At 38.0% G+C, this 16,530-nt stretch overlaps 1 protein-coding gene across 15 annotated transcripts in view; it reads right to left on the minus strand.

The window, feature by feature from the left end:
• The window catches only part of CAMK2D (calcium/calmodulin dependent protein kinase II delta), a 289,757-nt gene that overhangs the window by 183,573 nt on the left and 89,654 nt on the right, over positions 1-16,530 (minus strand). For all 15 annotated transcript variants that reach the window (XM_046655892.1, XM_046655897.1, XM_046655893.1 and 12 more), the window contains exon 3: positions 7,613-7,672. In XM_046655892.1, the coding sequence (XP_046511848.1) occupies positions 7,613-7,672 (60 nt within the window). The remainder of the gene's footprint in view (positions 1-7,612; positions 7,673-16,530) is intronic.

Here is a 16,530-nt window from a genome sequence, read left to right on the forward strand (position 1 = left end):
AATAGGGTTAAATTACCTTTTATCTGTTGGAGAGTCACTACAGAAAGCTGTTTAGCAATAAAAATTACTTATTTTTGTATAATTACAAACTGTGATGAATATTAGGCATAAGCGCCAATAATGGAGGAGAGCATAGAGAAAAACTGAATAAGCATGACTCTTGGAATGTTGCTGAATTTCTCACAACATTGAAAAAGACTTTTGACCGTCATTCGTAAAATCGTTAACTGCTTCTCAGTACACCAATTAACCTTCACTCTCCACTCTGTTCCCCTTTCCCACGTGACTTTTTCTTTCAGAGGGTTCAAACTGGAATACTGTAGCAATAGACACGCAGGGCAATTTAATCATTTGATAATTACTGGGAATATTTATGACTTAATATTTACTGAGTTTAAGCTTATACAATGCAACTGGATTGGTTCCTTATATAAATTCTAGGAACCTGGAAGAGGATTGCATTCAGAGTAGAATAAAAAGGTAACATTTTGTTAAAACAAAAGAACAAACAAACAAAAATGACTGTTAATTTTGTCTTGCAAAAATCAGAGGTATGATATTTGACCCAAGAAATTTTTGCAAAGACTAGGGAGATCCAAGACTGAGATTAAAATCATACTTTAAGGTATAACACCATGCCTCCAAGGTCAGGGAAAAGAAGAGACACTACATGCAAAATGAGGTCATAAGCAGGTTGTGCATTTTTCATCCCTTTGGAGACTTGTGTGTGACCTTGGGCATATTACTCCCCTACTGAAATCGCCAGACTCTATCTGCAGAATCTAGGTTGGGCTCAGATAATTCTTAAGCACTCCTCCAGGTTTGCACTTTAGGAAAAGGAAATTATATAAATCCTAGATGCCATAAATTATCACTCATAGGCACAGGAAACCTGCTTATACAGAAAGTAAAGGCTTTACATATTCTTTAATGTCCACCTGTCAGCATATGTAATTTTATGTGTCGTTAGATGCTATGTGTTGTCAAACTATAAACTTGCTCAAGCAGAGCAGCTTTCTGAGACACAGCGGTTCCCCTCCAGGGCTACTACCTAAGGTAGCTAGGTATTACTTATGTTCTCCAAAACTTACAAAATTTCTTTTCTTGTATTAGTGTTAGAAGTTTTTAATTTCATGTTTATCCTATATGAGGGGAGGATTGATTTGAACCAAAAACAACTTCAAAATTCTCCTTGAAAGGAAACACGAATACCAATGCTTTTTCAACCTTGTTGCTTCAAGTCAGCTTCCCTAAACATCAGTACCTATTTACACAGAGCGAATCAAGAATTCAGGTTTGGCAATGTCATTAAAGAACTATAACTTTGGGGGTCCGGCCCCGTGGCTGAGCGGTTAAATTCGCGCGCTCCGCTGCAGGCGGCCCAGTGTTTCGTTGGTTCGGATCCTGGGCGCAGACATGGCACTGCTCATCAAACCACGCTGAGGCGGCGTCCCACATGCCACAACTAGAAGGACCCACAACGAAAAATATACAACTATGTACTGGGGGGTTTTGGGGAGAAAAAGGAAAAAAATAAAATCTTTAAAAAAAAAAAGAATTGTAACTTTGGATAAGTCATATAGATTTGGAAAATTTTAGTTTCCTCAATTATTAAAACAAAAATTAAGAGTTTGTACTAGATAATTTATGAGATCTCTGTTATTGCAATATTATGGTTCTCATATATATATTATATATAACATATGTGATATATACACTATATAGCTATATTATATTTTATTATATTATATATAATACATAAAGGCTTCTGAAATGTTTTCCCACTGTTGAGTATATATCTTTCAGGAAGAAGTCACTAAACATTAAGAAATGATTAATTAGGTAGTACTTGGTAAGTAATGCTCCATAATAATTTCCTCAACTGTTTATTTACATTAAATATCTTCCAAAGTTTGTTAATTCCTCACCAAAATGATAAGATGCATTATCTAATTCTAATAATTCTCAGAAGGAAATAAAACGATAAATATTTTCTCTGCTTTACAAAGAGAGCAACTCGTAGTGAATGAGCAGATGGGATGTGCTTCAGCAGTCCACAGAGCAGACCAGTGTCAGAAGCAGCGTAAAGAGGGGTCCACGGGGTCTGCGGATTTCCCATTAACACTATGTATGTCTTTAATTTTCTGTTACACCTCAAAATAATATACGAGTGAGTGTTTATGTGTTTTGGGGTGGTGGCTGGGTGACCTGGTAGGAAGAAGGCAATCATTCCCACGACCGTTATCATGCGATTTCAGGAAGGTTAACTCATGGCCCCAGGGTCCCAGGGCCCCAACCCAGACCAGACACAGAAAGGCCACCTGGCCCTTCCTCTGGCTCTCTAGCTGCTGGGGTCCACTGAGCCAGATCAGTAAAGGCTTACCTTGCAAGGGTGACAGTGATCTTCTACAAATATAAATGTTTTTTCAAACTTTCAAAAAACTAAAGTCTACACAAAGGTAAATTCAGGTCTTTAGAGAACAGGATAGCCCAGCAACAAAATACTTCATCCTGCAAAATGCACAGTTGTCTCAAATATCGATCTCCTCACAAATAAAGGATCCTAAGTGGGTAACTTCTCACTTGGGACATCACATGAGTCAGATCAAAGTTCCCAGTATTTTCTCTTTTCCTTTCCTGGTCCAGTTCCGTTCAGATTCATAGAGTTGGATTAAGTGCGTGTTTTGGCTGTCTTCCTAGTTTTCTCCTCACTGTTTTTAGTTACTTGGGCTTCACCACAGGTTTCAATAAATTCGTTAGCACTAATGCTTATCAAAGATCAAGCACAAAAACAATGGAAATATAGAATAATTTTGAGGACAATTCGGCTATTACCTCAAATATTTTATTTCACTACTTTAAAGGTACTTTCCCCTTACTTAGTAGATATGTTGACATACAGCTCAAACTATTTGGTTTACCACAAATTTGTTTTTGTGTCTCAAGAGAAAATAAACCCATTATATTAAAACAAAAGATGGACATAATGATGAAAAATAAGCTAATTAACAGAAGCATGAGGTAAGATAGTCTCTCCAAATTGCTTCAACACCTCAATGTTAATGTGGAGTTAGCTATAATCTTCCCACTTTGGGGTTCAAACAAAATCGTCTGGCTAGCTGCTCTGAAGGTGGAGCAAAGATGGAGCTGCTTAGGAAATTGCCTGCACTCCCAAATTTTTTGGGCCAAAAGGTCCATGGTGCTTACCATAGACTATGTGGACCACAAAGAATAGAGAGCCAGCCTAGAGCTATTTAAGTTCTTACCCAAGAAGATGGAGCTGAGGGGCACTAGGGTGATAAACACTAGATTCTGATGGAATTCTGGTGGAGCACTAATTATTATCCCTAATTCTGTTTATGTGACTGCAATCCATTCTATACACAGCAGATAGAGCAAATCAGATTATGACACACTCCTCCAGCTGAAGATCCTTCCACTAACTTCTCCTTGCTCTTAAGAATAAAACCCAAACATTCCAACCTAGTTTACAAAGCCCCACGTGGTCAAGCACCTAACCAGCCTTCTGACTGATCTCAGGTCATCTGACTCTGTCTTTCACCCATGGCAGGTCACACGCTGGTCCCCAACTCTTCCCATAACAACGGAAGCTCTTTCTGCCTACAACCCTTTCTCCCTGAGTTTTCATTATGGTTTCTTCCTGTCATTTGGATATCAGTTTAAATATGACCTCTGCAGACCTATCTTGACTGAAGAACCACTCGAAAGTAGTGACAAAGACTCTCTCCTTGACCAAACTTTAGACAGCCTCCTCTGAGCCATCTTTTCAACTAAGGCTTGTCCTTAGGGGCAACCTGCCTAAGCTAGTCTTAGCAAAGAATCCTGCTAAGTCAGTCTTTCATATCTGCTCACCCCTGACATCTGGTCAAGTTCCTCATCACCCATCCTTGATGTCTAAGTCCTTCGTCTGCCTTTGACAAGAATCTTATTAGGCCAGTTTAGTAAGAATCCCCCTACCCTTGATATCTCCTCTTAGTAATTTTCCATCTGCTGACCCCTCATTCTGCTCTTTGGCTATAAATCCCCAGCTGTCTTTGCTGTATTCAGAATTGAGCACAGCTCTCTCCTCTACTGCAGTGATACTGAATAAAATCTGTCTACTGCCTTGAACTGGTGTCTGATTCTGCTTCTCTTTGACAGCAGCCACCCAATCCCCTGGTATCAGATTACTCTATTTTAATTCTCTATATAGACCTAATTCCTACGACATTATTATGGTGGCTTATTTGTTTATAGCCTATCTCCTTACACTAGGGTGCAAGGCTTTGGGAAAGCAGGGGCACTGTCTCTCTTGATCATGGCCTCATCACCAGTGTGTTGAGTATATAACACGGCCTGGCAATGGCCACACACTCAATAAACTTTGTTCAGTGAGACAACTAAAAATTACATTTTCATGGTTTATCTAATGGGGTATGAAAATGCACACAAGAGAATGCTGAAAGCTGGCATACTCATAAGATTTATTATTAAAAGGCAGAAATGAATACAACGAATATAAAAGTTGTGCCCTCTGGTTTCTTCTTCATACATGATTGTGTTTTCCAAATTTTCCACTAAGTTGTGTGTATTACTTTGAAAATCAGAAAAACATAAAAAAAAAACACTGAAGAAAAGAAAGTGGTTTAGTGAATCACCACTTTTATTTGGTTTAAAATGTGTTTTGTAAAAAAATAAAAAAATAAATAAAATGGGTTTTGTTGGGAGAAACCTTTTACTTGCCCCAAGTTCTCAGATATCGATTCTGTGCCAAGAGAAAGGCACATAAAAAAATTAAAATCTAACGAGCAAATTTTCACAGGACAAAAAATTGTCAAAAATAGTATTTCCTTCCTTGAAGTTCTAACACCTGACAGATTTTAAGAAAATCAGGCAAATAATAGAACGGCAGAAAGAAGAGGATAAGGGCCGTGCATTCCTTAGATACCATGTTATCTATTTCAGGGAAATCAAAACCAAATGCTGTTTTCCCTGCTAACCTCAACCGGTCAAGTACAAGTGATCTATGTACAACTGTTACCGAGGGAGGCGCAGTGATCCCGACAGCACAGCAGCACTCTGCTCAGCACACCCTGTGCGGCCCTGCTCTCTAGTATCTCAGACGTCCACTCTGGCGTCTGTCTTCAAAACACTCCTGCTTTATTCACTGCTGCTTAGTATTTTATGACAATTACTGTTGTTGTTGTTGAATCATTTTTCTTTACATGAATAAAAATGACATTGCCAGGTTACACGACATGGAGATCCACCAATTAAGATAAGATAAAACGAAAACTCATGCTCATTTCTCCAATTAGAAAAAAACCTTTGGTGGAATCTACTGGACAAGCTCCTGCCTCAGGGCCTTTGTACAGGCTGTTTGTTCCCCCTGTCTGTAAAGCTTTTTTCCCCAGCGAGCCAAATGACTTGCTTCCTCTTGTCTTTTAGATCTTTACTCAAATACTACACTCAATGAAGTCATCCAGACCACCTTTTTAAAATTGTAATCCCCAACATTCCCAATTTCCTTTCCCTGCTTTCTTTTTCTCCTCAGTGATTATTACACTCTAACATCCTGTATTTCATTTATTGTCAGTCTGCCCCAACAACACAAGCTCCATGGAGGCGGGAATATTGGTCTGTTGAGTTCCTACTGCAGTCCTAGAATATTAAATTTGTTGAGTGAATGAATGACATGAGTGAATTTGCCACTGTTATGATTTTTGAGACTATGTCTTAGAAGTTTAATCTATCTGTGACTTATACTCTGAAGTCCAGGATCACTAGAAACCTCTCCTGTGGTTAGAAGCGGGGTCTGAAAGTTCAAGGACTTGGATTTCCACAGTTGCATTTGTACTCCTGAAATCTTCAGAGAAGAACACCTCAAGTGAGACAACCAAGCAGTCAGGATGCTGGCTGCCATGGACCCCTGAGAAAGTACATCTTGTGTCAGGGTGCGTTGATGGTGCTGTCTGTGTCACAAACTTTAGAACTTTCTGTAGCATAAAACTTCCTCCCTTTTTGGGAAGGTTATTCTGTATGGGGTGTCAAAATGAAAATTGTTCTTGTTTTAGTTTGAGTGTCCTTAGAATGTTTGACTTTGGTGTCCTAGAGGAAATGGAGGTAACTAGTTTCATTATCTACAAAAATTGAGTTTCATAGAAGGACTCTGATTAATAACAAACCAACAACTCTCCTTCAGAAGAATAACAAGTTCAGTAAACAAAGATTCCATTTTATCTTAAACCTTAGCAAAAAGTACTCTTTGAACTATAGTGGGTCATATTTTGTAATTTCTCTTTAGCTAATATTATGGGCTGAACTTTGTCTCCCCAAAATTCATGTTCAAGTCCTAACTCTCAGTACCTCGAAATAGGACTGTGTTTGGAGACAGGGTCTTTAAAAGGGTAATTAAGTTAAAACGAGGCCATCAGAGTGGACTCTAATCCAATAGGACTGGGCCCCTTGCAAAAAGGAGAAATTACACGAGAGAGCATACCGAGGGGAGACCACGTGAAGACAAAGGCAGAAAAGGGCATCTCCGAGCCAAGGAGAGGGGACTTGGATGCAAGCAACTCTGCTGACACCTTGACCTCAGACTGCTAATTTCCAGAATTGTACGGCAATAAATTCCTCTGATTAAGGCACCCAGCTGTGGTGCTCTGGCAGTCCTAGCAAACTAACGCAGCCAACCAAGAAATGCCACAGACTTTTATCAGAGTGAAATACTTGTGACGAGGTAGGTTTACATTTCAAAATGGTGTTGTTCTCTCTCCAAACCAGAAGGCTCCTTTTAGACAGCTGCTAGTTTGTTAATGCTTCAGATTTACTTGGCAGTGTCTATTCATTCATTCAAGAACCTAAGAAGTATCCACAAAATGCAAGATACTAAAAGCTTCAAGGCAGGAATAGAAATTGAATGGTCCAATACACAAAAATAAAAGAACTGTAAACCTTCTCAGTAAATGATTTTGCTACTTCTACAGCATTACCACTCCCTCTCTACTTCTATATCAGAAATACTTAGGTTGACAATAAACCAACAGAGCTGGGACAGTAATATTTTTCCAAAATAATCAAACCTGATGTCACAGAATCTAGCTTACATTTATATGCATATTTTTCATTCTTTGTTTTTCTTTCCTTTGTTTCTTTCTTCTATTTTTCTTACACATTAATGTTTTTATTTTGAACATTATCACGCTTTTCAGAATTCATGAGGGAGAATATTCTAAAATAATTTTACTAGTTTGTGGAATTGAATCAATGACTGCAAGGTAAACTTTTTACCAGATAGGTGAAAAGTAATTGAGCTGACTAAAATAATGGCATCAGCCTCACCTCTCCACGCTCCAGCAGCACCAGCAGCTGAACAACCCTTAAAGGCACATACAAGCACCATTCAACATACCTTAAATTATTTTTAAAGGGTTAGTATATACAGAACTGCTACCTTTTGAAAAACTGTAAAGAATAAAAAGTAACCAAGACCAAAAGTTAGTAAACTTTTTGTTAACAGCTGCAAATAATCTAGATTATTAAAGTAACATTTCTTAATTGTAAAAATACATAAAACTTTAATATTTAAAATCCATTGGAAACTTTTCCTTACCAATATTGGGGTGCTTCAAAAGACGGCAGATTCTAGCTTCCCTTTCCAGTTTCTGATGATCTGTTTTAAACAAAAACAATAACACAGAAAAATAAATCACGATGTTTAGCAAAAAAGATTAAAAGGCAGCATACCAAAATGACATAAAGCCTTTACACTTACTTAACCTGTGATTTATTTTTTAAAAAGTGATCATTTGAATTTGGAATTAGGTGAACACAACATAATTCAACAATCTAATTTTCTTTCTTTCTTTCTTTTTTTTTTGAGGAAGATTAGCCCTGAGCTAACTGCTACCAATCGTCCTCTTTTTGCTGAGGAAGACTGGACTTGAGCTAACATCTGTGCCCATCTTCCTCTACTTTATATGTGGGATGCCTACCACAGCATGGCTTGCCAAGTGGTGCCATGTCCACACCCGGGATCCAAACCGGCAAACCCCAGGCCTCCGAAGCAGAACGTGTGCACTTAACTGCTGCACTACCGGGCCAGCCTCTAATTTTCTTTATTTTCATTGGTGTGATGCCTGATAGAGTAGGGTATAGAATAGCACTAAATTTAGACTTGGGCTGGGAAAACAGTGAAAACGGCACAAACAACAGTATTCTTTCTTACCTTTCCCCTAACTGAACACTGTTACGACAACTCAAATAACCCAGCACAGAGACACACGTTTAAGCAGAGGATGCACATCGGGAAAGTGGAATGCCAAGGGAACCAGGGCTAAATGGAGCTGATTTCAGTTTACCCCTAGTGGAGCAGTGTTCCCTGTCCAGTAACGTCTTCTATCAACCACTCTTCATGCAGTTTTTGGTCCAGCTTCCTTGGGGTATGATGCTCTTCCCTGTATCAAGGACTTCCAAAGACCCCAGACTGCTTGCCCATCTTCACCCTTTTATGTTTGCCTAACCACTTCTTTCAAGGGACACAGACCACCGTAAACTTGCACTTTAAGAACTATCTGATACTCTTCTTCGGGTTCTTTGTGTTCATTCCTATGCACCTAATTATAACCAAAATCATAGCTAAAGCACAAAAAAATGGCAGAGAAAGGTAAGAACACAGCAGAAATACAGGTTGCCAATAAGGATAGTACTGCAGAGAGGCCTTAGTTGAGAGCCTTTCCATGGAGTACCTGATTTAAACTTTACAAGAGCCCTCTGAGATAAGCAATGTTATCGCTATTTTTCAAACACAAAAACTAAGGCATAAAAAGGTTAAGTGACTTGCCCTAGATTACAAAATTAGTAAATTGCACATACCAAATTGGCTCTCATTAACTAGTGTCATAAAACAGCCTTAAGAGAATGAGGGGGATGCCCACCTAACCACCTACACACAGTCTCCGTCAATGGTCCTCAAACTCTGTGGTCTCAGAACCCCTTAACACTTAGAAATTATCCAGGACACCAAAGAGCCTTTGTTTATGTGGATTAGATCTATTAACGTTTATTCTAATAGAAATAAAACTGAGAAAAACTTTACATATGGATTTATTAATTCATTTAAAAACAATACTGAACCTATTACAGTAACATAAGTGACTGCATTTAATTTTTAAACTTTTTATTTGGAAATAATTAAAACACAGAAATTTGAAGAATAAGAATAGTACAAAAAACACTTGTATACTGTTTATCCAGATACATCTATTATGAACATTTTGCCCATTTTTAACATAATTTATGCTCTCTCTTCCTCCCTGTGCTTGTATATGTACATGTAAATGTGTATATATATATTTGTCTAATTGACACATATATATACAAATATAAATGTATATTTATATTGAAAGCTGAAACAATTTTTTTCTCAACCATTTGAAGCTAAGTTATAAACATTAATGCCCCTTATCCCTAAAATCTCAGTATGTACTACCTAAGAATTGTGATATTCTCTTACAATCACAATATAGTTATCAACCTCAGCAAATTTCACATTGATACAATACTTTAAACCACCATCCATACTCCAATTTTGTCAATTTAACCCAACAATGCCCTTTATGGCATTTTTCTCCTTCTAGCGCAGCATCCAGTCCAGGGTCAGATAGGCATTTAGTTCATTTCTCTTTAGACTCCTTTCATCTAGAATATTTTCACAGTTTTTCTTTGTTTTTTACGACCTGACTTTTTTTTAAGAATACGACTATGTCTATATTTTAAAGAAAACGTTCTTCACTTTGGTTTTGTCAAATGTTTGCTCCCGATCTGACTTAGGCTACGCTTCCTCAGCTAGAACCTATCTTTCCCAGGCTATCACATCTAGAGGGACACATTGCCCAACAGCCCCTCCAAATGGGTGATAACTTGGGTCACCACATCAAGATACTATTGCATTGCTCAGCTAAATAATTATTTTTTATTTTTTCTTTGTAACTAAGAAGTATGTGGGGAGACATTTTAAGACCATGAAAACATCCTGTTCTTCATCAAAATTTCCCTCTAGATTTAGCATTTGGTGATGATTCCTGCCTGAATCAACCATTACTATGACTGTAGCAAAATGCTGGTTTCCCAACTCCAGCACAGTAACATATTTTTCATGAAAAATACTATATTAAAAAAAAAAGGCAACAAGAGTGGCACCATTTTACATTTTTGCAAATCGCTTTGATGTCTGGCTTAATAGAAGAGAGCTGTATTCTCATGTTTGTGTCTACATTCTATCCGTTGCAATATGTTGTTTTGGTTGAAGTGTATGAAAAAAAGGTGATCTCGTGGGACATGTAGTTGGAAAAGGAAGGAGCACTATAATAGCCTTTTCAGATAACTGTGGATATTATTCTTTTACATTACACCAAAACTCAAGAATTGGTGGTTTCTTAAAGGTTAGTTGCCATGGGAAATCTCAAACTTATCAATGAACTTTATGACTCATATTAGTGAAATTATAAACTTTAGTGTTTAAATCAAATTTATTTTCAACATTGTATACCATCCAATATAATCAAATTTTACTTTGCTACATTAAAATCCATTGTTCTTCCTTGCGCTTTGAATCTCTTACCCAGGCATAATGTTACAACATGATGCACCAGTCTTTTGGAAAATAATGGTTCAATACATTATATAGTTCTTCCAAATACTGACACATTTTATTATACACTATCAAAAAAATAACAACTTTTAGTATCACCACTAATCTCATCAGAACAATCTTTAAATTTGGGAATCAGTCAAGTTCTCACGGGCAGATACAAGTTTTCTAAAATTATAATTTTTGTTTAAAAGTTTGAGTTGTTATTGACATTAAATGTTGCCAGTTTTTTTTCCTTGAAGCGATAGGCCCACTTTATTCATTTTTGAGAAAATGTGTGTCAAAAACCTAAGTCTGATCAAGGCTGGTTTTTCAGTTGTTATTTCAAGTAAAAACGGTGTTCCTTGAAAGAACAGCTGATTCAGCTTCCAACTCAAACGACTGCACAGGTACTTTTCCTTGAGACATCCATTATACCCTGATATGGAATAGGGGCATTTTATCATTCTCCCCATTTAGTCATGCAGAATGTTGCAAAGAGCTGTGATCAAGGGTCAAGATTTAATAACAGTGATAATTTTAATTGGTTCATCAAGGACAGTCTTAAGACAAGCGAGCTCTTTTTTTTGGTCTACAAGGGCATGTTGCTGAAAAACACAAAGACTAATAGTACAGTTTGATGCCACTGTCTTGATTCATCGAAAGGCCCCAGCAATTCTATCCAGTCTTTCTTTAAATACTTTAAACATATATAGTGTTATTAGCAGCTCAAAGAGAAAGAGTGTTTTAAGGAACCGGCAGAGCACTGGACAGGAGCTAACAGGCCATCCATTACATCTGGATTACCACATATACAGAGAGATACCCTCAGGTCTTACCACGATCTAAAACTACAAGTACTTCAAATAAATGTAAACTCTTCAGAACGCTGTTATCTCTTTAACAGCTCCTCATTCTTAAGACAGGCTACCTCTAGAACAGTCTTATTTAGAAATATACCAGTAAACACAAAAGGGCAAACCAGATTTTGAAAATGCATCTAATACCATCTTAAAAACTGTAAGGTGTCATACGTAAAGCATATGAAAAACATACGCTTATAGAAATTATACTTTTGTTATGGAGATAGGGATATGCAAATATATATGCCAAACCATGTGAGATATATCTGACGCAGGTATAACTATGTTAAAATAAATAAAAACTAGGTAGCAAAAGACCTTCGTCGACAATCAATGGTAGAGTTTGTGCTATAGAGATGAACATAATTACAGAATTTTATATAGCCTATTCTCACGGTCGGAACTGGGTTCCTGTAAAATTCCTATCTTGAACTCCTAACCCCTATACCTCAGAATGGGACTGTATTTGGAGACAGGGTCTTTAAATAGGAAATTAAGTTAAAATGATTAGGAGGGGCCCTAATTCAATACGACTGGGGTCCTTATAAGAAGAGGAATTTAGGACACTGACACACACAAAGGGAGACACAAGGAGAAGACGTCCATCTACAAGCCAAGGAGAGAGGCCTCAGAGAAACCAACCCTGCCAACGCCTTGATCTCAGACGTTCAGCCTCCAGAATTTGAGAGACTAAATTTCTGCTGTTTAAGCCCCCGAGTCTGTGGTACTCTGTTATGGCTAGCTCACCTATACATCTAAGTGCTGGTTTTCTATTGCTATATAATAAGTAGCCACAAACTCAGCAGCTTAAAACAACACACATTAACAGGCTCACAGTTTCTATGGGTCAGGAACCTTTGCATAGTTTAACTGAGCCCTCTGCTTTAGGGCTTCTCACAAGGCTGCAAGGAAAGTATCAGCCAGGGTTGGCCTCATCTGACGTCTTGACTGGGGAAGGATCTGCTTCCAAGCTCACGTGGTTGATGGCAGGATTCAGTTCCTCAAGAGTCGTTGAGCTGAGGGTCTTAGTTCCTAGCTGGCTGTTGGCAGAGGCTGCCTTCACTCCCTTGTCACATGGCAACTTGCTTCATTAAAGCCACCAAAGTAAAGAGTCTGTTAGCAAAAGGGAAGCCACTATCTTATCTAGCCTAATCACAGAAGTGACATCCCATCACATTTGTCATATTCAATTGGTTAGAAGCAAGTCACTACGCTGGCCCACTTTTAAGAGGAGGTAATTACACAAGGGCAGGAGTACCAGGAAGCATGGATCTTGGGGGCCATCTTCGAGGTGTCCTGCCACAGCTGACTTTCCAATAATAGTAATGATGTTTTCATGAGCTTTCTCTCTGGTAAGCAGCTTTGCTTACTTTTTCTTTCATACAACCACAGAACTTAGTGATCTCCTATGAATCATAAGGCAGTCTGCACTCTCCCATTGGAGCATGTTTTGACATCCCAAACATGATGATAGAACTAAAGTTTTCATTAAAACCAGACTTTAGCAATAATGGAAATGCCTATCACCTGGTATGCTTCACGTTCAACATCAAGTTCACAACTTGACTTTAGAAGGAGTAGGTAGGTGAGGAGGCGTGATTAAGTGCCTATTATTACCAAAAGCACTTTTCTGTATTTATCCTGCTGAAGAGATGAATTTAGTTTTACATTTAAAATTTCCTTATAATTCAGTCGGCAACAAAAGTCATGCATCCGACCTCATCATTCTCAGTTCTCTACAACGGTAAGAGGCAAAGACGGACTATAAAAGCAAGACATCCATTATACTGTTTATCACCATTTGAAGATATTGTTTTATTATCCACACGCCCTGCAGCTAGTGAAGAAGCAGCTTCATTTATCATTTAATATTTATGAAAGTACTCAAACTATAATAGTTTGGTTTTATTCTTACTTAGAGGCTCAAAAGTCCACAGTGTCATATGAATAAAAACATACCCCTTAGGCTACAATCGAGTTGGGTCTGAGAAGGCACATGCTGTTAGCAATATATAGTTGAATACCTTCCATATCAATGCCATAAGGAAAATATATTATCATTCAGTTTTGACATGAAATCAGGAAGGAACAGTATTACCCAGTATAGAGACCTCTGGATTTTAAAACAGCTTCTCAGAATTTTGAGAAAATGCAACTATTTCCTCTCAGCGTTAAGATACTTTGATATATTTTTAACTTAAGAAGAAGTGAAAAATGTGAATTCGGATCTAATGAAGTAAAACCTTTCACTCCTGTTCCACATCAAATTTTAATCTTTATGCAGAATAACTCCGATCACAAATGGAAGTCAAAGGGCTGGTCCTGATTCCCTTTCCCAAGGCAACAGGAGGATCACGAGAGCTGCATAAGCAACAACTGACACCTCTGACAACATCAAGGAATGAGCTTTTACCAATAAGTCAACGTCAAAAGTAACTACCCCCCAAACGCCAAAGCTTTACAATGTTAACTTCTTGGGGGGGAATCTAATAGTCACTGCTTTCTTACATAGGTGGCACGAAGTAATTTAATCTTTTTGACACCACAGGGACACGATTAGCATTATTACTCTGCTAGAATTCAGTCAAGCCCTCAGAGGCTCCTGAGTTGTGAAAGCCCGCCGCAGGTCTCTGCCCTGTGTCCCAATCTGCCCCCTGCCCTGTCACGTGGAATCACCCTGTCAGCACAGGCAACGCCAAGGGACGGCTTGGGCAGGGGGAAGAGTTGGGCCTTCTGTCATAATTGGTCACTTACACTTCCTGCACCCTAACACAAACAAGCATAAAGAAACAACCTAAAGCAGACATGGCTTTGCCATCACCAAGAGGGTTTAACTCTTCTAGTTCCCTCTCCCGACAAACAGATTCCCACCCCTAAAATAATCTCACATACAAATTCTGGAGGAGTTGCCCCTAACGCCCATGAAAACGGAAAGCCTAAACTCCGACTCCATCATTCACGTTTGTTCTGCTACCTCTGGGCTCGCCAGCTTAAGATGCTGCCTTCCTTGCTCCCCTCTCTTTGGTTCTGTGCTCCAGTTTGAGAGGAATGCCTCTTATCTGTCTATTTTTGAGAGCAGTTTAATCCTGCTCTCAAATCCTGCTCTAGCTTCTGCACTACAACCAGCCCAACGTGATTCTCAACTTTTCCCACATTTATTCAGTTTCTAAGAAACTAAATCTCAAGTGTCCTGCTTCTCCTCTAAAAACAAGCCCAGCTGGCTATCCACTCTCAGAAGAGGAAGAGGAAACACAATGGACCTAAACTGCCTTAAGTATTGTATTCTTGCATTGGTTTATTATACATTTTCTATTTCTTCATGAGTTTTTTGCTGTTAGCTCTTACTGCTGTATCTCCAGTACATAAAAGTTTCAGATGCACATACCAGGCATTAAGCGAATGTCTGTTGAATGAATGCCCCTTCCTTGTATCACAACTGCTGTGAACTAAGAACCGAGAAAAACAAGATATAAAAATATAAAATAATCACAAATAACCTGGCAGTGAGACCCTGAAGAGATCTCTCCTGAATTAAAGGTCCAATCATTAGCACACGGATTCTGGAGCACTGTAACATGGCTACTCAGAGGTCTTACTCCTAGAGGTTTGGGAATTCATTCTGAATACACTTTTCTCGTTAGAGACATTACTTCTAGCTAAATGAGGCATTCCTCTGGTAGGAATATAGATTCTGTCCATTTAAGTAGGTTGCATTTAAAACCACACTGTAAGTTAGAAGGAGGTATTTAAAGGGTCACTTCCTTATAAAACCTCAACACGATGTATGTGGATTTAAAGCTGTCAAATTCATTCAACAAAAGGTTTTTTAAATTCGTAATATTACACTTTCATTGTACCCATTTATTTGGAACTATGCTTAATCCATACCATAAATTTGATTTTTTAACGATTTGACCTAGATTCTTTCTGCCATCAGGCATTGATCACTCCCCATTACTCCTGCTGCCCACTAATATCCTAGAGAAGTCAGCAAGATTCTATAAACATATAGGATGAGGTTCTTTCTTTCACAGTAAAGTAGAATTAGATCTGTGTGCTGAAAGTTCATATATTTTAATTTAGGAATGACACCCTTTGAAGAGTTTTTTCTGTGTGGGAAGCGCATTCAAATGTTAAAAATTTTGAATGATGATGCGAGTCCAACCTTGATTCTACATGGACTGGAAACCATGGTTGGTGATTTCTTTTTTGTGGAAAATCTTTTTCTCCCCAACTTTTTTTTTTTTTTTTTTAACAGCCACCACATGGAGGATGAGCCAAGCCTCTGCTTTCTCTTACCTTCTTTCTGCAGTTTCATCTGTGGAGGAAGATGGAATTGTCCACCGGTACCAGAGAAATAAAGGCCCAGAATGAAAGTTCAAGGTTTTGTAGACCCTAGACACAGAGACAGCCCAGAGGGGTGGAGAGGGCTCAGGTCTCAGAGCAGAGCAGACAGGGTTTGCTATCTGCTTCTACCATCTTCTGCTAGTGAGTGTCAAAGTTCCTTGACCTCTCAAAAGATCCATCTATAAAACAGGCATAAAATAGCTATGCATCTGGACAAAGTAGGTACTCAATAAATTATAGTATCATTATCATTATTACTAAAAATCTGTTCAATTTTAAAAGAACTAAATTCCTAAAAGATATATTAAAAAGTATATTAATTCCATCAAAAAGCATTCATTTTACATGTACTCTAATATACTATGAAAATAATTCTTTTCCAGAAAACCATATGATTATGCTATTCAGGCCACTGCTAATTGAAATAGTGATAGAATTGCTGATATCTTTGGTCAGAAAGAGACAAAATCAACACAGTAAAATATGGACAAAAACTCAGTTATTCAATTTTATGGTATACTCTATCTCAAAAATAAACAACACCGAAAAAATTTTGAGTGTAAAATTTTAAAACAAATTAAATTGACCAATTTTATATACAAACTATATTCTTTTATTCATCCATTTCACACATCCAAAATGAATGCAGTTCTGATAAATAATTTATCAGACAATATTGTTCCAAAGGGA

The sequence above is a fragment of the Equus quagga genome, chromosome 3 (assembly GCF_021613505.1).
Source record: "Equus quagga isolate Etosha38 chromosome 3, UCLA_HA_Equagga_1.0, whole genome shotgun sequence".
In the NCBI taxonomy this organism is placed as follows: Eukaryota; Metazoa; Chordata; class Mammalia; order Perissodactyla; family Equidae; genus Equus; species Equus quagga.